This window comes from Canis aureus, chromosome 16, assembly GCF_053574225.1.
Source record: "Canis aureus isolate CA01 chromosome 16, VMU_Caureus_v.1.0, whole genome shotgun sequence".
In the NCBI taxonomy this organism is placed as follows: Eukaryota; Metazoa; Chordata; class Mammalia; order Carnivora; family Canidae; genus Canis; species Canis aureus.
In genome coordinates this window covers 2,650,142-2,677,950 of record NC_135626.1, presented here as the reverse complement: position 1 = coordinate 2,677,950, position 27,809 = coordinate 2,650,142, and the positions used below count along the sequence as shown (strand labels likewise).

General features: G+C 44.3%; 1 protein-coding gene, 1 long non-coding RNA gene and 1 other non-coding gene across 12 annotated transcripts in view; 1 reads left to right on the top strand and 2 right to left on the bottom strand.

Annotated features, from left to right (window-relative positions):
• The window catches only part of NR6A1 (nuclear receptor subfamily 6 group A member 1), a 223,220-nt gene extending 200,277 nt beyond the window's left edge, over positions 1-22,943 (top strand). For 2 of the 4 annotated variants that reach the window (XM_077850634.1, XM_077850633.1), the window contains 6 exons: positions 1,956-2,110; positions 3,419-3,646; positions 5,085-5,339; positions 13,409-13,530; positions 15,285-15,437; positions 17,700-22,943. In XM_077850634.1, the coding sequence (XP_077706760.1) occupies positions 1,956-2,110; positions 3,419-3,646; positions 5,085-5,339; positions 13,409-13,530; positions 15,285-15,437; positions 17,700-17,788 (1,002 nt within the window). In that variant the 3' untranslated portion in view covers positions 17,789-22,943. The remainder of the gene's footprint in view (positions 1-1,955; positions 2,111-3,418; positions 3,647-5,084; positions 5,340-13,408; positions 13,531-15,284; positions 15,438-17,699) is intronic. The other 2 variants (XR_013353755.1, XM_077850632.1) reach the window with 2 other exon arrangements.
• LOC144285500 (uncharacterized) lies at positions 11-25,964 on the bottom strand. Of its 7 annotated transcripts, none has more exons than XR_013353758.1 (7): positions 25,855-25,964; positions 24,355-24,483; positions 22,267-22,306; positions 17,689-17,760; positions 12,073-12,213; positions 402-520; positions 11-302 (listed from the first exon to the last, which is right to left on the bottom strand). It is a non-coding gene; the product is annotated as an uncharacterized LOC144285500 (long non-coding RNA). The 7 variants fall into 7 exon arrangements; XR_013353762.1 differs by having other exon boundaries at positions 410-520; XR_013353760.1 differs by having other exon boundaries at positions 402-517.
• On the bottom strand, positions 24,839-24,945 carry LOC144287263 (U6 spliceosomal RNA). The gene has a single exon (XR_013355107.1). It is a non-coding gene; the product is annotated as a U6 spliceosomal RNA (small nuclear RNA).
• Positions 25,965-27,809: the final 1,845 nt, after the last annotated feature.

Sequence of the window (27,809 nt, the reverse complement as noted above, 5' to 3'; positions counted from 1 at the left end):
AGCCCTCCTGATATGTTCCATACCTTTAATGCATCAGTGATTGCCCAGTGTCCTGTGGAACCCATAGGGAGATATAGATGCATCCCAACTTTGGCTCCCAGCTGGAATAATCTGATTTACCCAGGACTAGTTCTTTTCACTCAGCCCAAGCACTTCCATGCCCTCTAGGCTGTGGTCTTGCTCTCTCACTACCATCACTGAGGCTGCTTCAGTCAGGGACTCTGTAGATATCTTGTAGTTCGATAGCATCTTTTGTCTTCATATCTCTTATAAAATCAGAGACTTCAGTGTTCTAAAAATCCCTAAGAGAAAAGATTTGTTTGTACATGTTATTGAATAAAGAAAGACTACCCCTCTAATTCAGTATGCAATCTAAGTTTTTTTAAGACCAGTCACTCAACTTGTGTACCAGTTAGATGTTTCTTGTTTTCCCTTCCAAGTCCTGTGTGCTGTCTGGCTTCCAGTTCTCAATGCCTCCTGTATTTATGATCAGAGAAGCTCAAGGTTTCCTCACAGGCTGCTGGAACAAAGAGTTATACAAGTTTGAGTCAGACTTGAGAGAACATGTTCTCCCAGGTGTTTCTTTTCTTTCTTTTTTTTTTTTTTTTAAGATTTTATTTATTTATTCATGAGAGACACAGAGAGAGAGAGGCAGAGACAGAAGCAGGCTTCATGCAGGGAACCAGACATGGGACTCGATCCTGGGTCTTTAGGATCACACCCTGGGCCAAAGGTGGCGCTAAACCACTGAGCCACCGGGGCTGCCCTCCTCCCAGGGTTTCTTATAGGAATAAGAAATAAAATTTTATCTGGTCCTTTCTCCTTCCTGTTCATTCTCATTCTTTGCTGCGTTTAGCCAGTTAGGCTTCAACTCTGAGTAAAACTTTATAGAAGACGTGTTTATTCACTTCCTATATGGTATGATAGATGGAGCCATGGACTAAATACTTGGATACTTTGGCTTCTTCCTCAAACTCCTCCCTAGACATGATCTTGGGTAAGTCAGTTCACTTGGCTGAGCTAGAATTTCTTCTTTTTTTTCAGTAGACTTGGGATGTCTTTCTTACTAAGAAAATCCATGTGAAGTTTCATGGGTAGTACTTAATAAGTGAACATTTATTTATCCAACATGCATTCTTTTGAGTACTTTTTTCTAGGTTCTGTCATAGCGTTAGGTCTGACAGAGGGCATTTTTATGATATGTTACTATAAGTGCTATAAAAATAATGATGGTGAAGATATCATTGTCAACCTTCCCTAATTGTTGCTCTGTTAGGCCCTTTTCTAACCTGTGTAAATGTATTGACTGATTTAATCCTCACAACAATCCCATGAGACATATATTATTATTTTTCTCCACCATGCAGGCATTTTTGGTTCAAATTTTGAATTTTAGTTCAAATAGTTAAATGACTTGCCTAAGATTGTACAACTAGAAAGTATCAGAACCTGTGTTAGAACAAAGGTGGTCTGACTCTAGAATTCATCCTTTTAACCACTATGCTATTCTGCCTATCTCAGAATACACAGAATTATAAGTGGATAGAAAAAGGATCTAAAATTTTGTCTAGGTAGTGATAGGATTCACAAAGCAGGTGACATTTGAATTGGGTCTTAAAAGGCAAGTAGGAATTTATTATTGAGTGATGTTTCAGGGGTAAGAAAGAATAGACTCCAGCACAAAGTGTTGAAGAACGTGGAGGCTTTGTGGCTTGAGAGGAGGGTAAATGGACAAGAGGAAGGCCATAGTGAGCTATGGTGCTGGTAAGCAAGCAACTAAGCTGTCCTAAGATTAGTGAGAGACCCTGGAATATGGAGGTGGAAGGGAGAGCATCTGGGTGTCTTTCTAGAGAGTTCTGGGAATCCTTGTAAGGTTTAAATAAATTCTTAGTCCTAAAGAAGGAACAGAAGATATCTAAGCACTCAATCTAACATATATTAATTCATTGTCAAAGATATCAGAGGAAGAGATCGAAAGGATCATGTCTGGGCAGGAATTTGAGGAAGAGGCCAATCACTGGAGCAACCATGGTGACAGCGACCACAGTTCCCCTGGGAACAGGGCTTCAGAGAGCAACCAGCCCTCACCAGGCTCCACACTGTCCTCCAGGTGAGCTTTAAGGCAAACCCAGTATCCTTTAGGAATCACCCAAAGAGTAGACCCACAGGGAACCTCTGGGCTGGGTATTCCTGCCAGTTTGTCTCAGCCATTATATTCTTGCTGCCTCAGTCTTTTGGGGGAAGGGCCAGGATGACACAAAGCAGCATTTCTCAGCCTGCTTTTTGCTAAAGACCTTGAAAATATCAGCAGTCTCTTCTGCAGGCTAAGAAAGTGCTATAGCTGCTGTCTATACCCATACGTTCTTTACCTAACAAAATGCCATTTTAAATGTAGCCCTTTCCTCACATCACTGAAATAAACCACACTGACAACATTAAGTCCTAATTTTTCTGTCTCCGCAAGAGTGAAGACTTTGTAAATTTTAAGAAACTGAAAATTTTTAAGCTAATTAAATTTGCTGCTATCATGGAATACCAATTTGGAGACTCTTGGTTTAAGAATGTTATCTTAAGTTAGTCATTAGGTGTGAAATGTAGCCACCAACTACCAGGGAAGATTTCTTTTTTGCAGAAATCTTTCTTATAGGACAGTAATTGATAAACTTTTTCTGTAAAGGTCAGATAATATTTTAGGCTTTGCAGGCTACACAGTCTGGGTCTCAACTACTCAGCCCTACCATTATAGTGCAACAGCAGCCAGAGACTAAATGAATGAACGTGGCTGTGTTCCATTAAAACTTCATTTACCAAACAGGCCATAGGCTATAGTTTGCCAACCCCTATTATAGGAATTGCATCTAGATAAAGCCAGATGACTTTTGTTTTAGGTGACAGAGTGGTTAGATTTCTCCAGGAAAGGGAAGAAGATAAGAATCTTCCTTTCTCTTATTATAACTTTTATCATTTGATTATTCCTTTTTTGTTCCTTCCTTTAAACGTTTAGGGAGTTCTTGCCACATGTGAGATTCCTTGCTAAGTACTGGATTTCTTTTGTGGCCTGACAAGGCCCTTAGCCTGTCTATGCCTTAGTTTTCCTAGCAGTAAAAATTATATATACCTCCACCTTTGTGGATCAGAGTCTGAGTATCCATTAAAATCTCTTCAGTTGTGGCACCTATACAAAGAATTTATTGAACCACTCTTTATTCAGTACCTATTTTGCCAGGTCCTGAGTGTCCAATGATCAGTTTCACATACATATACCTGCACAGAGTCCCTCTCTAGTAGGGAGACGTGCATGTAACCATTCATTATGTCCCTGATGAAGACAGACTGCATGGCCAAAGAACACCTTAGCTACCTTGAGCCGGCAGTAGACCTGACATGGTTCTGCTTGACATGAGACTCTTCTCTTCAGTAGGTCTGTGGAACTAAATGGATTCATGGCATTCAGAGAGCAGTACATGGGGATGTCCATGCCTCCACACTATCAATACATACCGCACCTTTTTAGCTATTCTACCCACTCACCGCTCCTGCCCCCACAAGCTCGAAGCCTGGATCCTCAGTCATACAGTCTGATTCACCAGCTGGTATCAGCCGAGGACCTGGAGCCATTGGGCACACCCATGTTGATTGAAGATGGGTGAGTGCCCCGTTTAACCCTTGTAACTCCAAAATGATTCCTATCCCATACCCACCTTCCTCCCTAGCCTCTAATACCCTAGGCTTTGGAATGAGTCAGGGGGATAATGAGTAATGACTCAAGCATCAGAGGACAAACCTGTATTTATCTTTGAAGTCAGTGGTCACTTATTCATCTCTTGAGCATCTTTGTTCAGAGTTGGGGCTGTTTATCAATCCTTATGGAATTGGGATTAAAGGACTTTTGTTTCTGCTTGAGCCTGGGTAAACCAAGCCCTGAGCCAGAGGTGGGCTTTAATTCTGGGAATGATTATACATCAAGTCTAGGCTCATTAACAAGGCATTCAAGGCACTAACTGGTTGTGGACTGTCTGCATCCCTAGCCAGTGTACCCCTTGGTAGCCTGATGCCCTGTGCTCTGTGTGCAAACCTGAGTGGGTGTCACTCCTCTGTCTGCTCAGCCCACCACTTTCTGCACCTATTACTCCTTAGGGCTGAGGCATAGGTTATTTGTTATCAAGCTTAGACCCCTCAGATGTATCTGGAGATTTCTCAAGCTAGTCTCCAGTAGCAGAAGAGGTAATTCAAAAATATACTTACAAGAAGACCATACAAAATCTTTATAAACCTGGGTATGGGGGTATGGGTACGAGTCATGCCAAGGGGCCTTGAGAGAAGAAAAAACTGAGATCCTATTTCATCCAGCCCAGAGATGATAAATGCCCTGCTCCTTCCATTCAGCAGTAGCTCACCAGGGCTGAACAACGTTAGTTCCTAAACCACCAGGGGGTGCAATGAGAGCAGGAAAAGCTGAGCATGTTCCTTTTAGCCATCTGGCCTCAGGCTCATTTCTGTGCCAGTCCCTGATTTGGGTGGGCACCAGATTCCCTGAAACAGAGCTTTCATTGCCAAAACTAGTGCAGGAATGATAAAATTTTCTCTAACACATGGAACATTAGTAGGCACCAACATTAAAAGTCATACTCCCAGGATGCCTGGGTGGCTCAGAGGTTGAACGTATGCCTTCGGCTCAGGGCGTGATCCCGGAGTTCCAGGATCAGGTCCTATATTGGGCTCTCCGCAGGAAGCCTGCTTCTCCCTCAGTCACTGTGTTTCTCATGAATGAATGAATGAATGAAATCTTTTTTTAAAAAAAGTCATACTCCCTAATAATTGTACAAGTTTCCAAACTTCTTTTCCTTTCTTAAATCTCTTTATTCAAGAGATTACCACACCTGTCTCTCCAGCCTTGAGCTTGCTGCTGGCCCCAGTCCTGCCCTTTTATCATTATATTCAGTTGAATGGAGTTCGAGACCCATAGTCAAGGGCAAGGAACCTACTGCCAGAGACCTTTTTTTACTCTTGGGAGTACCCTCCCTTTGTGCCCCCATCCTTACCTGTGGCCACTAGAAGTGATTTTCCATTGTTCCTACCCCCAGGTATGCTGTGACTCAAGCAGAGCTATTTGCCCTGCTTTGCCGCCTGGCCGATGAGCTGCTCTTTAGGCAGATTGCCTGGATCAAGAAACTGCCTTTCTTCTGTGAGCTCTCAATCAAGGATTACACGTGCCTCCTGAGCTCTACCTGGCAGGAATTAATCCTGCTGTCTTCCCTCACCGTTTATAGCAAACAAATCTTTGGGGAGCTGGCTGATGTCACTGCCAAGTACTCACCCTCTGATGAAGAACTACACAGGTAAGGGTTGTTGGGTGGGGAGAAAGTCCCGAGCAACCAAACCATTGTCATCCCTGCAAGGTGGGGATAGAGTATCCCCACTGTCACTCCAAAAGATAGGAATTAAAGCCACACACAGGGCTGGCTTTGAATCCTCTGCCACTAACTTTGTTACCATGGTCAAGTCTCATCACTATTTTCTGAATTTATAAAATGGGAAAATACCAATAACTCCCCAACAAGGGAGTTGTGAAAAACAAATTGTGTGGCAAACCTTAACAGAGTGGTACATTATTATTATTATTATTATTATTATTATTATTTTAGCTTTTATTTATTCATGAAAGAGAGACAGAAAGGCAGAGGGAAAAGCAGGTTCCATGCAGGGAGCCTGATGTGGGACTCGATCCCGAGACTCCAGGATCACACCCTGGGCTGAAGGCAGGTGCTAAACCACTGAGCCACCCAGGGATCCCAATTATTATTATTTTTAAATCACATCTGGATTACTGAGGTAGGAGAATATATCTGGGAAAAACAAAAACTTAAACTCTAAACTTCATCTATAAAGTGAGGGGCTCTGAGTTACTGTTTACAACTCAAGAACAAGATCTAGAAGTCACTGTGGTACCTACTATATGCTAGGCACTGGGCTTGGTATTTTATATTCCTGTCTTATTCTTTTCTCACAGTCTTTAGCATTATAGATGTTGTTATGCCTATTTTATGGATAAGAAAACTGAAGTTCAAAGAGAACTGCCCTTTAATATTTTGGGATTGAACCCAGAGTATGAATTTGAACCTATGCCTGCCTGATGTCAAAGCTTTGGCTTTTTGACTGCATCTGAGATGCAGTGAGATGGTAACGGCATGGTGCTAAGAGACCAAGCCATTCTCTTCAATGTTTTCTGGCATAACTTCTCACCCTACCTGGCCAGAATTCTAATCTCCCTGTCTAGCATAGATCTTTTACTCACTTTGAATATGTGGTGACACTCCAAAATTAGGACAAATGATCTGTTGATACAACTTCTCTGGCTTATTAATTTATCATGTGAAAAATAAAGCTTAAATCACATTTAACTAGACATTTCAGTAATTCACCTTATGGGACAGTTTTGAAAAATGGAAGTCATGGGATTCCAAAATACCAAAAAAGAGAGGACGAAAGATACCCCCATCAATGAAAACTGGAGAAGATGGGGTACTAGCCCCCATACTTCTCTACACAGGACCAAAGTACCTCCCTTCCGTCACCCAGTTGCCATAAAGACAGGCTGACATTTAGGCGGAGAGTAAGTAAAGCTCCAAGACCCTTAGGGGCCCTTTGCACAGCTGAGGGAGGAAAGAGTCTGGGTGCTGACACTCTCTCCTGGTTTTCTAATATTTCCTTTTCAGTCATGCTTACTGGCTTCAGGGTAATCTGTAAATGACAGAGTTTTGAACTTAGCTGACACTTTATCCTATAAACAGAGCTATCTGATTTTGTGGGTGACCTAACTCCCTGTTTGGAGCCTCTAATTCATTGTTTCCATCAAATTCCTATCTCTTGCTCCTTAACTCAGGGCCAACTGACTATTTGAATTGCAGTCAGCAGGCTTTAATATTGTCAGGATTTGCAGAGCTGGACCAGTGAGTCTGGCCTCCTTATTCACCTGGAATCCACCAGTGTAGCCTAGGGGTGTCTATAAAAAGTCAGCTTGTGGGCTCTAGTTCTTTTAGAATGATGGGTTTTTCCCAGGCCCTCTGCAGGTAGTCAAGAGTCATTGGTCATGCAGGGCCCTTTGTGGCTTTGAACTTCATGAAGCCCCCTATCCCACTGTACCCAGTCCCTTGAGCCCCAAGAACAAGACAGGGGCCAGAAAGTTAGTGAGGGAATGTTTATTTCTAGGAAGGCTCCTTAATGAGGAGAATATAGAGCTGTACTGTCCAATATACAACTGCTAGCCTGAGGTGACTTTTTAAATTTAAATTAATTAAAATTAAATAAAATTAAAAATTCAGTCCTCATTTGCACTAGCCACATTCCATATGCTCACTTGCCACATGTGGTTAGTGGGTACTGTATTGGACAATGCAGATACAGAATATTTCTGTCACCTCAGAAAGTTCTGTTGAACAATGCTGATTCTAGAACATACTTTGTGCAAGAAGCATATGGAATTGTTCCATTGAAAAAAATGAGTTGAATTTCAACATGTTAGTTCTGATTCTTTGCCCTGTACTTAGGACCCAGTTGTGTGTGTCAGAGGGAGGGATGTTGGGATTATAGATGATGCAAACATGGTTTCTGACTCTGAGGTGAAGAACCCTTATTTTTGGCTTAGGGGGTTGGGAAACAAATAGAAACATAACAATCTATAATCCAGGGGGATACTGGTAGAGATTGGGGGACACATGAGGGACTATGCAAGCATAGCTGAGATTTAAGTACCTGTACTTGGATAATCAAGTAATGATTGCCAGAGGATAAGACATTTGAGCTGCATCTTGAAGTGGGTTTTCTAGGTAGATTTTAGAGAAGCGGGGCGGGGAGGCGGTGGATGGACAGGAGATAAAAGTCCTAGAAGCTAGAAATCCTGGATGGTTGGTTTGTGCAGGGAACCAAAGCAATTCTGTGGTTTTAGGGTATAGATAGAACGTATCTGAGAGACAGAAATGAGAGAAATGACTGAAAAAAAAGTATAAAAAGGCAGATCGTGAAGGTGTTCAAATGCCAATCTAGGGGCGTCTGGGTAGCCAGTCAGTTAAATGTCCGACTCTTGATTTCCACTCAGGTCGTGGTCTCAGGGTCCTGGGATCAAGTTCCACATTGGGCCCCCCATTTAGTAGGGAGTCTGCTTGTCTCCCTCTCCCTCTGCCCCCTGCTCACATGCCCATACGCTCTCTCTCTAAAGTAAATAAATCTTTTAAAAAAAAGATTCATGGGGCATCTGGGTGGCTCAGTGGTTGAGCATCTGTCTTCAGCTCAGGTTGTGATCCCAGGGTCCTGGGATCAAGTCCTGCATCAGGCTCCCCACAGGGAGCCTGCCTCTCCCTCTGCCTATGTTTCTGCCTCTCTCCCTCATGAATAAATAAATTATTTTTAAAAAAAGATTCATTAAATGCTGAGCTAAAGAATTTGGATTATATTATGTAAATACTGTTAAGTCATAATATGTTTTTATGTGGAGTAATGACATGGTCAGGTATCATTTTTAGAAAAATTCCTGTTGGCTATAAAGCTCAAGATGGATTGGCATGGACAATGCTAGAGGATGGTGACTGGGTAGGAAGTTTTCCATCACCCAGGTGAAAGAAAATAAGGCCTGGCCAAGCCAGCAGTGACCACGGGAATAGAGAGGGCAGCACAGAGTTAAGAGATAGCAAAGAGGTATAGTCAGTGGGACTTGAGTGAGTGGAAAAGTTGGGGATACTGCCAGGCAGGTGAGTGCCAGTTTTCTTAGCCATGATAATGGAGCCTGAGAAGAGCAGGCTAAGTGACGAGCCACTCTTAGTTTGGTTTGGAGCCTGAGATGCATGTGGAGCTGCCAAGAGGTCACAGGAAAAGGAAGTATGAGAAGCTCTGGAATCAGGTACATCAGAGTAAAGCATTCCTTACTCTGCTAGAAACCCGGGGTGCAGAGTCTGTAATTGGCCATAGCTCTTTTCTACCTTGCCTGCTCCTGCATTACTCCCACTCCCCCAAAATGCCTTTACTTTTTCACAACTCTTGAGTGCAAGTGAGTTCCTGCTGTCATGAAAAGGCTTTTTCCCTGATGATACATGACCACCTCCTTTTCTCTTCTCAAATATTGAATCAAATTTATGGTACCCATTTTCCTTAATCAGGCTGTTATCAGACAGTGAGCTGGGCGAATTTGATTTAAAGCAGATTGTAGCACCAGCCAGTGACTGCTCCTGGCCCTAATCAAGACTCCTTCACTCTGAAGAGAAGATGCCTTGCACTGGATGGGCTTTAATGGGCACTTCTATCTCACAAGCACTAGCTCCATTTCTGCCAGATCTCTGAAAAGTCGCCTCCCAGCTTCTCTGCTCACACCCTAGCTGTAAGATTCAAGAAACAATCTTTTCTTTTTGTTGTGATAACAGGAACGATGATGACAATGCAATTAATAATGATAGTAGCTAACAATTAGGAACTGTTTATTGTGTCAAATTCCATCTTAAGTGCTTTACAAACATTATTTGTTTAGTCCTCACCACCCCCCACCCCCCCCAAACAACTACACTAATGTTATCCTTGCTCCACAGATGAGGAGCATGAGGTTCAGAGAGGTAAAAACAACTCAGGGCTACAAACCTAGGAAGAGATAAAGTTGAGATTATTACCTAGATCTGTTATACTCCAGAGCACAGAATCTGTAATACCATTATCCTCTACTAAATTATTTAGCCTTCTAGAAAGTTCACCTTTCTGAATGTGTCCTGGAGTTGCAGTCTTACTTTCAATCTTGAGTGTTTATGTGGGTGCTGAGATGACAATTCCTTTGAGCTAATGACTGCTCCTAGGGGTAGGTACACTTAGCTGAATGAAAAAGAGACAACTGGGCCTCTCAGCCCCCTTAATGGGACATAACTTACATAGTGTCAGCTTCAATTGCTAACTGAATGGTCCAGTGGTTTGGGGGATCCTCGCAGGAATGTTTTCTTTGTCCCAGCATGCTTGTGTAATGGGAACCTCGAAGAAGAATGGATGTGTTTGTCCAACTTTCTGGCTTTAAATGCTGATAATTTGCAGACAGGGAATACAGGGGCGTTAGAACTGTGGAGTGGGCAGATGTGGAGGAGGCACGGCTACAGGAGAAAGCAGGCCCATGGAACAGAGAACAATTTGTTTATCAAGGGGTGGGATGCGGGGTGTGGAGGAAAGCTTTGCAGTCGGGCTGTGGAGACTGAGTGGGGGCTACCGGGCTGACTGCCAGCCCCCCACCACTGCCAGGGGTCCGTGATGGTTGCCTATCCTAGGAAATGTGGAAAAAAGGGTACATGCTGTCCCCAAGAGAAAGGGCAGATTTGGGACATATGCTCACACCAGGCACTTGGGAGCTCCTTTGTGTCCCTCACGTCACAACTCAGCTAGCAGTTAAGTTCAGCACTGCTGGCTGGGGGTCTGGCTGATAACCACACACCTGCAGGTTCTGCAGTGCCAGAGGGAGCACTTGGGCAAGCGGTTGCTGATTAAGGGAGAGAACATTATCTTTGTTTGCTACACTGCTCGGCCACAGACAGATGCTGGCATTGCCGCTCTGCTTGTGTCCTCCTTTTTGATGCCCTACCACATTTCATCCCCACACCACCCCTCCAGATATTAGAGGGAATTCGCAGTAAAGACCTTTTTCCTGTCTAGAACAGAAGTAGTCAACAGAGTACTGTGATGAGGCATGATCTTCACTCCCAGGCCCGCTGCCTCCTGCATATCTCAGCAGCTTGGAGGCACTGGAGCAAACCCTACGCCCAGCTGAGTTGGGCTCTGGGCTGAGTTGCTGTGGGAACACAGAGCTCCTGACGTTCCCTGTAGTGGCATGAGGTAGCCTTTCCCAGCTACCAGTTAAGAGGACAGGAAGTGGATAGTCTAGTGCTAAGAAAGTAAGAGGCTTGGAATTAGAAAACTTGGGTTCAAACTTTGGCCCCACCCCACCAGCACTTACTTACTGTATGACTTTGAGGTAGGTAAGATGTTGTTCTTTTGCTCTCCATCCCTAGCTAGCCGGTGATATACTTATCTCACAGGTTGTCAGGAAGGTAAAATGTTAGAATATGCAGTAGGGGCACATAAATAACCTCTCTGAGCTCTGTTTCCACATGTGAACAAAGAGGGTTATAATACCAATTTTGTAGATTTATTGGTAGTATCCAGTGAAATAATGTGTGTGGAGTATTTAACAAAGTACCTGGCAAGTAGCAAATATACAACAAAGGGTAGAATGGTAGATAGAGTTAGTATAGTAGTTATTCAGTATAAATTTGTCTATCAGCGAGTTTGGGAAAGTATTTTTTTTTTAATTTTTTTTTAATTTTTATTTATTTATGATAGAGAGAGAGAGGCAGAGACACAGGCAGAGGGAGAAGCAGGCTCCATGCACTGGGAGCCCGATGTGGGATTCGATCCCGGGTCTCCAGGATCGCGCCCTGGGCCAAAGGCAGGCGCCAAACAGCTGCGCCACCCAGGGATCCCTGGGAAAGTATTAATAAAGTTGTAAAAGCCATTGGGCCAGCCACAGAGAGAAATGGAGTCAGCCGTCATTGTTCACATCACCGGATAGAGGAGAGAAGCCCCAGGTCTTTTTTTTTTTTTTTTTTTTTTAATTTTTATTTATTTATGATAGTCACAGAGAGAGAGAGAGAGAGAGGCAGAGACACAGGCAGAGGGAGAAGCAGGCTCCATGCACCGGGAGCCCGATGTGGGATTCGATCCCGGGTCTCCAGGATCGCGCCCTGGGCCAAAGGCAGGCGCCAAACCACTGCGCCACCCAGGGATCCCAAGCCCCAGGTCTTGACTGGACCTTGAGGCAAAGGGGTCAGGCTCTAGATTGTGGGTGGCTGTTCCTGTAGCTCCCCCTGGTGCTTGAGAAGTGCAGATGCCTCTGGCCCCAACCAGGCCTGGCACCTCCTCCCCCCCACCCCACACCCACCCCAGGAAAAAATGTGCTGCTTGCCCAGGAGGCCAAGCCTTACACAGCCTTCAGAATCCACATAAAAGGCAGTAGAATGCAGGCAGCAGTAGTATATCCCTAGGTGTTCAGGACCTTACCCAGATAGGGACTTCTTGCCAAGCATAGGGCTGTAGTACTCAGATCTGAACTTGTCACCAGGAAGCAGTCCCCGGAGCTGAGCATGTTCTCTGCATGAGAGTTGCATCTAAGGCCCATCTGGAATTCTCCTTAGTCCACTCCTAGAACACAGAGACTGATCCTGATCCCAGCTATTTTTGTAAGAGGTATTCCCCACTATGACCCAGAGTATTAGCATTAGTCCCCTAACCTGGGATTCCTTTTTATAAAACTTGATCTTTCCCCAAGGAGCTTACTTCTAACCCAAAGAAAGGAACATGATCTGCATTGAGTCCTATATCTGCTCTTGTATGATGCTGCCTTAGATATTGGAAAAACCAATGGCTTGGGAAGTTAGCCCAGGTTCCAAGTTCTAGCTCTGCCACCAACTAGCTTGTGGACAGTCCCCTCTGCCCTTTGAACTTCAGCCTCCCATCTATACAGTGGTAATGATAATCTCACAAAGCCCATATTGCTGAGAAAGTTAAATAAGAAAGTGCACATAGAGTGCCCAGCACAGACTGGCATGTCATGGAGGCTTCCCTTCCTCCCTAGCTAAAGTCAGAGATACCAATAAAATTTTTCATTGTGCCTAATCTCAGCCCTGCTGGAAATAGTGAGCCTAAAAAATAAATCATCAGCTTTTTCTTCATCGTGGCAGAGGCTCATATAGTCACCATGGCAGCTGCCATTGGTACTGGAGTCTATTGCTCAACAATAGCAGCATCTTAATAATGTCATATCTTTCCACATTTACATTTCAGACCACTTTTGGCCCTTGTTATCCCAAGCAGGCATTATTATTTTACAAAAGAGGACCTCAAAGCTTAGAGGGGTCAACTGATTGTCCCAAGGTCTTACAGCTTTTGTATGTTGGAGCTGGATTTGAACCTAGATTTGATTGACCCCACCTGACCTTGAGAACAGTAGCTTGTATGACCTGCCTTGGCCTCTAGACAAACCATGGGTCTACCTGTCCTTTACAAATGATTCTGGATTTGGGGCAGCCCGGGTGGCTCAGTGGTTTAGCTCCACCTTCAGCCCAGGGCCTGATCCTGGAGACCTGGGAACGAGTCCCACGTCGGGCTCCCTGCGTGGAGCCTGCTTCTCCCTCTGCCTGTGTCTCTACCTCTCTCTCTCTCTCTCTCTCTCTCTCTCTCATAAATAAATCTTAAAAAAAAAAAAAAAAAAAGATTCTGGATTCGATTTCCCCCAGGCTCAGGCTCTTTTCTATCTTAGATGCCTTGGGGAGCTGTAAGGGACCTTCCTTGACCTCCACTAGTATCGGAACCACTCACACCTCTTTCTTTTCCCCAGATTTAGTGATGAAGGGATGGAGGTGATCGAGCGGCTCATCTACCTATATCACAAGTTCCATCAGCTAAAGGTTAGCAATGAGGAGTATGCTTGCATGAAAGCAATTAACTTCTTAAATCAAGGTAAGTAGCTGGAGGTGAGAAAGGGGGGCTTTTTTTTTTTTTTTTTTTGGTCAGAGCATTTTCCCTCCTGTTTCACACACTACCTCCCACCCCTTTACTCTCAGGACTGCCACACGGAATGTGCCACACCATGTGGGTACCAATCTTAAAAGGCCTGTGTTCTCCTCATCCTGCCCCTCTATAGTGCAGGGCATAGGGCATGCTTTGGATTTTTTTCTTCAAACCTAAATGCCACAGTCTCTATAACTCATAGAGGAAGGAAGAGGATTCGCTTTGTTTAGTCAGTTTTAATGCATTTAAACACAGACACCAAGGACAGTACATGCGTCATTTAAAATATGTACCAAGTTTACTAGGCTGAAGAAGAGCAGGGTGACTGATGAAACTATTGGAGATAAGACATCTGTGACAGGCTGGCAGTGGTTCTGATGGCCCCTTCAGGACAGAGTGGGGGGGTGCACATAAATTCACACAATACATACCGAGCATGGCTTTTAATAAGAAGAGTGCTGGATGTGGTTTATGGTGGGGTATCACCTGCAAAGTGGTACGTGGTAGCCGTTAGTAACTGGAGTATGAAGGAGAATTTGTAGTCCCATTTTTTTTCCAAAGTAGCATTTGAGTGCTCTATTCTCACAGTGGAACTGGGCTATTTTGCTTCTTGTGACATTGAAATTGTCCTGTTACTGTATTTATTCAGTTTCCTAGTCCAGAGACTTCTGATCTCCTCCTCTTTGCTTACTTCTCCTGCTGCTTCTCCACTGTTCATTTATCTTCTCCATTTATCTGCTGTTCCGTGTGCCTCCTCTAGACCAGGCACTGTGTTGAACATTAAAGACATTAAATAAAATAGATCCCAGGTCTCTGGCCTTAAGATGTACACAATCTAATGGCACTTGACACATTACTTGAGCCTCAGATCAAGGGAGATCAGCAGCAGCTACTGGAGAAGAAATCTGAGCTGGACCTCAAAGCCTGGGTAAGACATATATAGAATATTTATATCTTATTATATATATGTATAAATTATGTATATATATTATATATACATATATAAATTAAATCATTATGTATTATATAATTATATATACGTATATAATTTATGTATATATATTATATATGTATAAATGATATAGATAAGTTATAAGTTATATTTGTGTATAAAAAGGTAGTGTGTACATGTATGTATATACACACATACATATACACTATATAGATACACATAAACATTTACATATAAATAAGTGAGAGAGAGAAATCTATATAGAAAAAAGATGGAGTGACAGCCCAGGTAATAAGAGGAGCAGAATCACATAGGAGATCATGTGTAAGTATATGTAAGCATAAATATGTAGGTATCAGCAAGCTTTCTGATTGGCTCCAGCAAAGGGCCAGTTTAAAGATTCTGTGAAGGCTATATTTTGAAAGGTAGATTATTCATTCAGTTGTTCAACATCCACTGGTGCCTGTTTTGTGTCAAGCCCTGTGCTGGGAGTTGAGAAAGATACAGCCTACCACTCAAGTGTCTCTCAGTCTAGTGACTATCCTTTATAATTATTTCCTTCTTTATCTGATTTCTCTTCCCTTATCCAGAGTTTTGTTCTTCAATTTTTGCTCCTCCAGTTTTGTTCTTCAGAAAGAAAAGATCTCCTGTTAGAACAATATTTAATAACTTTTAATCGAAAGATGCACATACTCAAGGTCTTTCTTCCACCGTAGAAAGCCTCTCCATTTCCTGTATGGTTTTTTCACAGATATCAGGGGTCTGACCAGTGCCTCACAGCTAGAACAGTTGAACAAGCGATATTGGTACATTTGCCAGGATTTCACTGAATATAAATACACTCATCAGCCGAACCGCTTTCCTGACCTCATGATGTGCTTACCTGAGATTCGCTATATTGCAGGTAATATTATATTCTTTGGCTTCCAAACCTTCCTTGCTTCTCTTGGCTTGTGAAATGAATGAGACAAGCAGTATTTTCAGGACGTGCATTCCAGGCCCTTCACCAACTGCATAAAAGAGCTATGACCATTGCTCTCAGAAAAGCTATATTATAATGAGTAGTTTGTGTTTTCTTTGTACGGAAGAAAGTCTAACATTTCCTGAGTGCCTATCATGTGCAAGGTACTTTGTGGCCTTATGTTATTTAATCTCAGAAGAAACTCTGCAAGGCTGGTTGTGGTGATACTATGGTCATTTTATGTATGAGGAAATAGGCTCAGAGTTTCTCAAATTAACTTCATTTCTTGAATATATACTTTAAAATATGTGCTTTAAAGGGTGTATTTTATGGTATGTGAATTAATTATATACATCAATTTTTAAAATTAACTTCATTTCATAGAATTTCCTATAGATTTTTGAGAAACATTTAAAGTAGTATTTTTTTTTTTTTTTTTAGATTTTATTTATTTATTCATGAGAGACATAGAGAGAAAGAGGCAAAGAGACAGGCAGAGGGAGAAGCAGGCTCCATGAAGGGAGCCCAATGTGGGACTCGATCCCAGGACTCGGGGATCACGCCCTGAGCCAAAGGCAGATGCTTAACTGCTGAGCCACCCAGGAGTCCCTAAAGCAATATCTTTATAAAGTAATTCTCAAAATCCTACCTTTGCAAAGGAATTTTTGTTATTGTTTTGCAGTCTTGACCCCCTTCTGAGCTTTTTGACATTTAAACAGGTCCATTTCCGTATAAAATCCTGGGTTTTGTTGTTTTTTTGTTTTTGTTTTTTATAAATTTAATTTTTGTTGGTGTTCAATTTGCCAACATATAGAATAACACCCAGTGCTCGTCCCTGGGTTTTGTTGTTGTTGTTGTTGTAGTAGTTCTTCTGGTAAAGATTCTTGTGTATAGTAATCCAGCACATACTGAGGGAAAGCTCAGAAATGTGACCTCTAAGATAAAACTGTTCCTGTCAAATTCAGCCACATAATTTTGAAGGAAAAAGGTTTTATCTGACAAAGGAATTTTTGTTTCTACTTTTTGGGCTTAGATAGTGTAACAGACCTGAAATATTGGATTTTTAGGGGTGCTTTGGCAGTTTATGTTTCTGCATTTTCAAATCTGTTTTACTGAATGAGATATTAACTAGATCCTCTCTGAAATAAAAGGAAGTCAGTAGTTAATACCCCACTCACCCTAACAGAGTTGGATTATCAACTCTGGCAACATTTTGAATCACCTGGGAAGCTTTTAAAAAATAGTTGTGCTTGTTGAATTACATCTCCAGAGATTCTTTTTTTTTTTTTTTTTAATTATTCATGAGAGAGACAGGGAGAGGCAGAGACATAGGCAGAGGGAGAAGCAGGCTCCCCATAAGGAGCCTGATGCGGAACTTGATCCTGGACCCCAGGATCACGTCCTGAGTCGAAGTTAGATGATCAACCGCTGAGCTACCCAGGCGCCCCGCACCTCCAGAGATTCTGATTTAATTCGTATGGAGTGGACCTGGGCATCAGTTTTTTTTTGTTTTTTGTTTGTTTGTTTGTTTGTTTGTTTGTTTTTTGACTCCCCAGGTGACTCTAAGGTACTGTCAGGGAAAAGACAGCCTCAGATATTTTACAAAGTATATTAGCATACTGAATGCTCTGAGAAGTTCTCCAATAAAGAAACCTGTGTATCTTTCTTAATCCTGAGTTTCTCAAATTTATTTGCCCCTTGATTACCCCCCTCCTTTTTTCCCCAGTACTTTAACCCATTAGACTATTCTAAAAAAACAGTGCTTTATAGAATGCTAGCTAGAGAATCTACCAGGAAAAAAAAGGGATATGTTTCTCATGGTATTTTAGCTCTAAGAGAACATCTAGGAATACCTTTCAGTTTAAGATTCCTCATATATAAAATGGGGATAACAAGTAATATCTATCACATAGCAATATTATGAAAATTAGATAGTGCATTTAAACATCTAGCACAGAGTAAGTAGAAGGTAGCAGTGATTATAGCTTGTACCATTTACTAGACTCTCTAGGGCATCAAAAGGGGTCTGGATATCAGAATAATAGCACCGTTTGTCTGATATTCCTGTCTTTGTGATACTTCTGGCACTTTCCTTGCCCCAGTCACTCAAACAGGCAACATTCTCCCTTTACCAGCCCAAGAGGAGTCAGATACACTCTTCCACTGCAGTCACTGCTAACTCTTCTTTTCCTACCTTGTTACCAGGAAAGATGGTGAATGTACCCCTGGAACAGCTACCCCTCCTCTTTAAGGTGGTACTACATTCCTGCAAGACAAGCGTGGGCAAGGAATGAATGACCTGTTCCCAGCAACCCTCCTCGGGCCAACCACAACGCCTTGGGTGGGCAGGACAGGCTCCAGAAGAAAGAGCCAGAGAGACCAAGATGGAGGCTGTGAAGCAATGTTTCCAATTGCCTCCATAGCAAGAAGAGTTTTTGTTTGTTTGTCTGTTTTTTTAACCTCATTTTTCTATATATTTATTTCACGACAGAGTTGAATGTATGGCCTTCAACATGATGCACATGCTTTTGTGTGAATGCAGCCGATGCATTTCCTTGCAGTTTACAGAATGTGAAGATGTTTAATGTTATAGTGTTGTGATTGTTTAGAGATAGTTCTTTTGTATTTTGAGGGAGAGGGTGGGATGGGGCTGAGATGAATATTTCCATAATGTTGACAAAGACGACTACCTCAGTGGAAAGGGAGGGATGTAACCATCCCTACTTTTTCCACACGTTCTCAGCAGACACCTACATTAGTCTGTCAGAGAGCAAACTGCCTTTTTCTAGCCACAGAATTACCAGGTAAAAGTAAAAGAGCACACCATAAAGGGACAAAATGGTGTTGGGAGGTTTATTAAGCAAGTGGGTGACACACTGGAAACAGGGCAGGAAATGAGGATTTAGCCATCTTTTTTCCTTGGAAAGCCTGATAGTTGAGTGAGTAGGTTACAATGACCAAATCAAAATTAGGTGTCCTCCCTCCAAACAACTCTTCAGGGAGAAGAGTTTCTATTCTCACCATGCTGTGGGCTTCCCCATGCCCACTGTCCAAACCACCACTATTAGTTTCTTCCACTGTCAACTTTTCATCCACACATGGTCCTAGCAGTAAGTTAATTCTTGGGACTTGTCTACGAGTTCCCTTGGGGCTCACAGCTACCTAGTGTCTTTACCTGGATCTACCAAAGTCTACCTTCCTCAAACGCCTTGCCTCTTATAAATTTGACTTCCTATTGGCTCTTTGAAAAAACAACTAAACAAATGTCATGCTCTGAATCCTGGTGCCCACTACTGATTTATTCTCCTTTCACCTTGCTTTCTTCAAAGGGTAGTGGGATAAAGGCCAAATTGCTAAAAGAATAAACAGTCTTTTTCCTGTTACTCCCCTCACCCCATCCCATCTCACCCTCAGGACTGAATCCCAAACCTGCAGTCTTTCATACAGTGGGAAGGACCATTCACCCATCAGCTGAACAGAAGTTTTGCCCCTTCATTCTACTCCCAAATTCTCCTAATCTCTCCAAAATGAGACCAGGTTTCCTTAGAACAGTAACCCCAAGTACCAGAGTGGCCCACCTGCCCATTAGATTATCAGTGGCCTGGCTAACCAAGGCCTGGAGGGCTGGAGTCCAAAGCACCTGGAAGGGACGGGGGGCCTTGAAACTACCTCATATTCCTAAGGGCCTGGCTGCCCCCCTCTGCAGATACAGCCTGGACCTCCTGTTCTTTCACTACCTGCCCTACCCAGTCCTGGGAAATGTTCCTTACCCTCTTGGCTTTGGTCAATGGCCACACTGTGTCTCTCCTAGAGTTCTTTCGGGTGCTTTTCCTTTCTCTGCCTTACTATAGCAATTGTCCCTGCCTTTACCCAGTTATTTCCCACAGCCAATGCAACAGACTGACCGCTTAGCTAGGTAACTCCCTGGGTGGGCTTGAGGGGCCTACAGCATTTTGTTTTGCGTGTTTGGTCAAAGGCCGTTTGCTCTCTTCCCAACCCAGCCTAGCAAATTTACCTAGTGGGCTACCACATTGTGTGCATACCAGGTAGTGTGTGTCGAATTATAATTTTTTCTTTCCAGTGAAATGTTACGGGTACCAGCAAAGTGATGACTTTGTCCCTTGGTGGATCTAAAATTCAGAGCATTATTCCTTAATGCCATTTCCACAGCTGCTCTGAGAAAGAAAAAAAAAGACACGTTCCTCAGGAAAAGCTCCAACCAGAATATTTTTCACGTGTTGATGGGAAGATTTTTGTGTGTGTATCTGTTTATTTCTAAGTTCACAATATTTTTGTTTCTCTGATTTTTTTATTTAACCAACTCTAGATCACATTCTTTGGCTACAGGTCAGACTCCGAGCTGCTTTCCTCAAGATAGGGGAGGAGACACATATCAGAGTCCCCTCTCCAAGACTGCTCCTGTGTACAGTATCTTTCTTTGCTCAGACTTCCATCTGTCAAATTATTATGATTTTCTGATATTACCTTTTTCTTAAGCATTTTACCGGTTGTGTTGAATATCAAAGGAAACTGCTCTCTGACAAGACAAGAACATGTCTCTCTAATAATGCAGCATTAAACAGAGCAAGTTGTTAATTTGTGGAGTGGGGGAAAGGTTCTGCAAGTTGCCATTGTACAAATCCATTTTTACAAATGTTTGCAGCAGATTCCACAGAACAAAGAGCCCATTCATTGCCAAGAGCCCTGCAGAATATCTGAGCCAAGTGGCCGTGTGTTCCAAGTCGGAGCCTGACCTGTGGACAGCCTTTAATGTCTTCTGCACCCAGTCCTTTTATGACGTGGGCTTTTTTTAAACAGGGTAAAGTGAATGTGTTGCATTGCAAACTCAGGTATTATGAGGAGAAGGTAGGACTGTAGCTAGCAGCGTGGAGACATTAGGTCAGCCACTAGATGTATTTGTGAATTTGGTTTGAAGGACACAGAGAAAGGTTGGAGGGGGAGGTTTGGTGTGTTTGTTTTTTGCCTTTCTTGCCATAATATTTGGTTAACAGGTAGCCTTTTTGCTAGTGGAAGAAGAAAAAAATTGTGCATGTTGTCTTTAATTCCCCTCTCTTCTGTCCTCTCTCTGATCCCCTGCTACCAGCAGCACTCACTTTGAGTGAGAGTTTTTCCACCATAAAAATATAACTCTGAAAGCTGTGTGGTAAAGGAGAATCCTTTCTCCTTGCACTGCATTGAAACACACAGGCTTTTCCTTTCCTTTCCTTTCCTTTCCCTTTAACTGTTTTCTTGACCCAGGACAAAAGTTTAGAATCTTGGAACTTTGAATCCTACAACTTACGCTCTCTGGCTCCTTTGTAGAATTTTGGAGTCTTTCAAAGGTTTGGTGGTCTTGCCCCCTAGTCTGGAGAAACTCCCCAGAACCTGTCTCAAAGCACTCCACCTTGCTCAGAGGACACCCAGCCCCATCCTTGACCCATAATTGAGGTGGGCAAACCTCCAAGGATAGAAGGCAGCATGCAGGAACCTCCTTATCTTGTTCCAGAACCAGAGGATAGATAGAAGGAATCTAAGGGTCTCCACAGCATTGCTGACAGTCACCCACTTCACACTGACCTGCCTCTAACCTGCCACCCCTTTTCAGGGATGTGAGTACCTGCCATAGCCAGTATGTCACCAGGTCCTTAAAACCTGGGGCTCTCTGAGCTACTTTGCTCTGCTCCCCATTTCCTACCTTTGTTCTTGATTTCCTGGGGAATGGGACAGATGGAGACAGATGGACAAACCTAGCCTAGGCAACATCTAAGCCATGTCCAAGGTTGGCCAAAGTAAGGGGACCCTGGCCTCCCAGCAGGGCAGGAAGTTGAGCAGTGGTTCCAAATCTTTAGCTCTGAGCCCCTGGTCTATGTCTTTTTTTTCTTGTTGGCTTTTAAATTTTTGCAATTTTAAGAAATCTAGTCTTTCAGATCAGCTCTTTTATTGAACTTTAAATTTTCTTTATTGATTATTTTAAACAAACAAAAAAAACAAAAACATTGCTCTCTCTTTCCCAATTTGATTCTTGAGAATCCCCTACACTCCCCTCTACCTTTGCAGTTGATCATTCCTTCTTTTTTCCTCAGCTCGATGCATCTATATGTCCAGTGTCTGTGAAGTGTTTTATCTGTGTCTCAGGATGAGAAACGGCAATCATTCCACCAGGTGCTGGAAACTGATTAGCCTTGAGGCAAAGGTTTCTAGGGCCACAGCTCAGGGATGTGTATTTAATTACAGGGTCCCCAGAAACCCCTCTCTTGGCTGCCACAAGCAGCAGCTTCTTTTTTGGCTTGACAGCTGGACCTGGACTGTTTCCTCAGAGGCAGGAGCCCCAGAGAACATGTGGAGTTGAGGAGCTGGGGCTTCCTTCTTGGCTAGACATGGGCTACCTTGAAACTTGAAGACTTCTGGCTGTCCTGCAGCATGAGCCACAGTGGCCCTGCCTCTACCAGCTCATATAATCCCTGGTCCCTCTGCTCAATCCAGTGCCCATCTGGCTTCCTCCTTCTAGGCCTGCAGCTCTAAATGGAGCACAGCCTGCTCAGGAATCAGTTGCAGGCTCAAAAGGAAGCTGTGAATTGGGCCAGAGCTTGCTCCAAGCCCAAGAAAAAAGTTGTGTTATTGGTGGAGGCTAGTCTTCCAAATCCTGGAGCCAGCCCTGCCAGCCAAAGGATTGTTTTACCCTTTGGTGACCATTTTTTTTCTTTCTCTGAAATGTCTTATAATAGGTAATAATGTTGTTGACTCAAATTTCCATGAAAAAGAAAAAAACTACCTCTTGAGTGACATCCTGATCGATTCCTCTCCGAAGAATCCTGTGGGAAAAGAATATTATAGCTCCTGCTCTGTTTACATGTTTCTGTCAGGAAAGAAACCCTGCCTGTCCTGGGATGCTGGTGTTTTTGTCTGTGTTGCCATCCCAGGCTTGCGATAGGGGCTTGTGGCTACATTGTGATGTCTGGGCCATATTTGGGGAGTCCCAGCCACCTGCCCCAGCCATGGACTAGCCACCCCCTTGAAAAGACCACCATTTCTTTTCTATGATCCAAGGCACAGGGAGCATCACTTCTCAAAACCCCGCCTTCAGGGGCTGTGATGATAGCACATGCATCAGTGAACGTATCCCTGGGCTGCCTACCCTAAGCCCACTTCTCCCACAGTCCTGTGTAGGAATCGCATAAATGGGATGTCTCTGAGCCCTTGTCCCCAAAGGGCCGGCCAAGGGCTGCCCGCCAGCCTGGCTTCATCAACCCTGCGTGACCAAATGATAGTTGGTGGGCTCTGCAGGCTACCCAGGCCCTCTGCTACCTCCCACCTTGCCAGCTGGCAAGGGATGGGCCCTTTTCTGTGAATTGACTACCTGTGGAAATGTGACCAATTAGTGTGAAATGCATGTTTAGCAAATGTTAGGTACTGTATTTGAACCAATAAATGTGAATCCTTCTGCACATAGCCTCTGTCTGTGAAGCTTGTTTGGGGTTCTAGGAAGGGACAGTGGGGTATCCTAAGGAGCTGGCTGGTGCCTCCAGACCTGTTGTTCCTGCTTGTAGCTAACTCCCATTCCGTTCCTATTGCTGAGGGCCTGGCAGGGGGCTCTCAGAACTGCTTGAATCAGTGAACCAGTGCCAAATGAGATGTCTGCTCTGGGTGCCAGGCACTGTGTTGGGACTTTTCACAAACCTGAACCTCCTTGAACTTCAAGGATTATTACTTCCATTTTATTTAAGTGAGGTGAAGGGACTCATTGAAAGTCAACCAGTTAGAAAGTGGCATAACTAGACTGGTGGGGAAGGCAAACACAGACCTTTGCAGTACAGCGGGATTGAGTTGTAGTTAAGGACATACATGAGGTTGTAGGGATCTAGAGAAGGGAATGGCTTGTTCTCAGGAAGTCCTTCACAGATGAGCATTGAAGGTGAGTCTTGAAGAAAGACACTAGGCAGAAAGAGGAGGCTAGACCAGATAGAGGTGAGAGGGATCAGCAGTATGCTGGAAGGGCCGCCCAGCTATGAATCAGAGACATGGAATATTTGGGTATAACAAGGGATTGCCATGCAGGAATGGTGGCAGATGGAAAGGATAGCAAGACTGGAGGTTGGAGAAGCACTTGGGGACCTTGAATGCCACATTCAGGAGTTTAGGAAGGAAAGCCATCTGCTAAGTCTCAAGAAAGAGAGCCACATCTCCGTGACAGCAGGGTGCTGGTGGTGGCCTGCCTGTTATGTCACTGTGGTCCAGCCTATTAATACCTGTCTTTCCAGGAAATAGATGAGGTTTTCTAGAGTTGAGAAAATGGAGGCTCAGAGGTCTAGGGATGTGCCCAAAGTCGCATGAGAAGTGTCAGAGTTAGAGGACTTGAACCCGGATCTGCCCAACTATCCTGTAATCCTGCTGTTCATATGATCAGAGAAGTGGCAGAGTTTGGGTTGAGGGTTATATGAAGACAGGAAAGATGAAGGCTTCTCAGTTGGAAACCATCAAGGCCGAAGAGAGTCTGATCAAAGTCCATTAAATCCCCATGTGTGAAATGAGGGGAAGCCCAGCTGCCTTCCCACAACCCAGCCTCCTCCAACACAAGGGACCAGAGAGCCCTTGAGGTTTGAAAGAGGTGGCTTTAGAACAAAGGAAACACTGCAGAACTAATTAATAGACTCTTCCTTGCCCCACAAGAGGGAACAGATAAGACACAGAGATACAAGAAGAAACACGTTTGCTGAGCGCCTAGTGAGTGCCAGGCATTATGATCGGTGCTTCACATACATGCATTGTCTCCTGTAATCCTCATAACAGTTTTACAAAGTTCAGATCTCTGCCCCATTTTACACATAAGCAAATTGAGGCCCAAAGAAATTAAGCTATTTACCTGAGGTGTGCTGAGGTGACACATGAGTAAGTGGCAGAATCGGCTTTTGAATCCAGGTCTGATACCAAAGTTACAGCGGGCTTCCTCCCTGCTCTGCCTCAGCAGTTCAGTAGTGCTGAACATGAATGTCTGCAGTTTGTAACAAAATCAGTAATGGCCTTTGGTTGAACTTTTTGCTATTAGCAAAACAAAACTATTAAACTAATAAAAGACTGATATCTGTAAGAGGTGAGTGAATAGACCCAATCAAATTGATTGAAAAGTAGTGCTCTCCCCAAAATACGTATGCTACAGACACCAAATCTGGTTTCTCAACATAGGCAACCCAACAAGGTGGCTTCAAGGAAAAAGAAGTAGGAGTTTCATTGCCAAAAATCTGGGAAATAACTGCACTCACACTCTACCTTCCTCTTACTGTTTCCCAACCTTTGTTGGCATATTAAAGGCTCTGAAAAAAAAATTTTTTTTTTCAAAAATCAAAAACAAAAATATGGAACGCTTCACGAATTTGCGTGTCATCCTTGCGCAGGGGCCATGCTAATCTTCTCTGTATCATTCCAATTATAGTATGTGTGCTGCCGAAGCAAGCACAGGCTCTGAGAAATCTTACCTGAAGAAAGTAATTCCTTTTAGCCCAGGGCTTACCAAAAGTGTTTAGGCATGGAATCTTTTTTCTTCCTGTTTAAATTGTTGGGACAGTGTTCGTGGAATAAAATTTAGAGCACTGCTCTGAATTTATAAATTGCTACTGAACTAATGCTGAGCTTTTGATTTCCTTGAGTGCTAGGAAATAATCTGGGAGAATAATTAACATGGAGCAAGGCAAAGCACAGTACTAAGCATTTTATACACATTACATTACTGATTCCTCAAAGCCACCCTATGAAGTTGATGCTATGAAGATCCCATTTTACAGATAAGAAAACTGAGGCCCAAAAAAGGTAAGTAATTTGCCTAAGGTTTTATGCCTTGTGTGTAACCTCAGAAATGAATATAAGCAAGCACTCCTGAAGACCTCTCGTTACATCTGTGCCGAGATCCTTATCCTTACACAACTCCCTGAGGTAAATAAGATCATCTCTATGTAACTGAAGAGGAAACAGAGCTCTGGCCTATATCAGAGTCGAAAGCCAGAACCCCCCCAGAAATGATGGTTTAAGAAAGAGTGTTGGGATCAGGTTGGATATGGCTACATGGAGCCCTCTCTCAGGGACCATTTTCCTCAGGCAACTTGTGTGACAGGCACGTCAGGGGGTCTCGCCATCCGAGGTCTAATTCCAGCTTTCCCCCTTCCCAGTTATGTGTGGCCTTGACCCAGATAGATACCTCTCACTTTCCTGGCCAGATAAGTGGAGATGATGTGCTTGTTTTAGTCAAGGAGGACTCGCTGTGGCTGGCTCAAAGTAGGGGCTTAATTAAGTCAATCCATAAGGGAAAGCTGCAGGAGAGGAGCCTCAGCCCTCACGCCCCAATAACAAACCCAGGAGAGCCAGAAGCTACCTCTCTGGCTTTTGCCTGCCCATCAGGATTTTGGGTCCACAGTGGTAATCAGCCTGTCTGAGATCCTGTGGCAAAAGTGCCCAACCGTCAGACCCAGGGCTCTTGGAGTCTTGTTCCCTTGGCAACAAGTCTCACCATGGAGACCACAGGCCCATCCTTGCCCTCCCTGCAAGCTCCCTCTCCACAGACCTTCCCTGTTCAATACCTAGTCCTAGGAGAAGTATAGGAACTGAGGAAAGCTCCAAGGAGGCCCTTCCTCAGAGTGAGGAGTTTGAGGCACAGCCGGCAAGAGAATCAAAAGGAACTCCCGTTGGGACACCCGGGTGGCGCAGTGGTTGAGCATTTGCCTTGGGCTCAGGGGCTAGAGTCCCGCATCGGGCTCCCTGTGAGGAGCCTGCTTCTCTCTCGACTTGTCTCTGCCTCTGTGTGTGTGTGTCTCACGAATAAATTTAAAAAATAAATCTTAAAATAAAAAAAAAAAAAACCTCCCATTTTTGTGTCCACTCTGTCCCTGGCAAGGTTCTGAGGAGTCTACATGTTGTGGTCTCATTTTGGTTAAAAGCCCGGCACTTACCCTATTTTACCCTCAGTGGAAACTGAGGCTCAAGGAGACACAGTGGACCAGCCCAAAGTCTCACAGCTGGTCGTTGTTGGAGCTGACACTTGAATCCAGGCTTTCTGATTCAGGAACCCTTGTTCCCTCTGCAACTCCCCACCCACACTGTTGAGGCTCGGCTGCTGCACACTGGGGAGGGTTGGACAGTTGGGCTAATTCCCTCTGCCCTAGGCCCTGGTGGTTGCACGAGCAGCAGCCAGCAGCCCTTTGAGGCCTGAGCTGGTTCCTGCAGCAGCAGAGGAACTTGCACTATTTTAAGCCAGGGCCAGCAGGCCCCATGTGGGCACAGGGAGGGTGGCCTCGGGCCCTTGGCCAGCTTCCCGGAAGTCACCATGGCCTCCCTTCTCTCCCCTGAGCAGCTTTCTGAGGCAGTCACTTCCCAACAAACAGGAAGGAGGCCCTCAGGCCAGGAGACCTCTAGCCCCAGCTTCTTCCTCCTACACCCCCGCCCCCAGGCTTCTCTACATAGGGGAGCCCACCAGCCACGTACCCTGACCAATGTCCGTTATCTGGGCTGACTCAACAGGTGAGTGTCAGGGGATCTGGACTTCTGCTTGGGCTGCCTCGGTTCACCTGTCACCCATTACCCGTTCACCCTGTGGAGGATCTAGGGCCTCCACTTGTCCAGGCCCTTTGCCCCCTCACCCACAGCCTTGTTTCTCACATACATTCCCATTGAAGCTGGCTACTACAAGCCAGAGAGCAGAGCAGCGGGATCCTTAGACTTGGCCCTGCTCAAGGACCCTAGAGAGAGACAGACTAAGAGAGTGAAATGGAGAGAAACAAATTGGGACGTTCCCAGAGAAAGATTGAAGCAAAAATAGTGATAGACACAGATTAATCATGGCAGAGACAAAATTAGAGAGATCCTCAGAGACAAAAGCAGAGAAAAACAAAGAGACAGCTGCAAAGGGCTGGGGCAAGAGGCCAGCGAGATGACCACCCCCCAAGTATGGGCCATGTCTCAGGGCTGTGGGGGGCCCACCGGCTGCATGGCTGAAGAGGAATGTGGGGAGCAAGGCTGGGTCACCCCTTGAGGGCCAAGCGTGTGCACTATGAGATAAACTACCCCAGGAAAGGGGCCCCAGCTGCGGCTGCAAGCTCCAGGAGAATGGTGGAGAAGCCAAGGCCCAAGGCTGGAGCCTCAGCCCTGCCAGACACCCAGCTCCTGCATCTGCACCTCAGGATCTTCACCAGGCCTCAGAGTCTAGAAGATCCCAGGTCCCTCAGCCCAGACCTTAAGGACATGCAGATTCTGGGAGTCTCCCATTTGTAGAAGAGCAGGGTGGGCCCTGGGAACTCTGCCAGCCACAGAGCCTTACTTCTCCAGCTCCAGCTG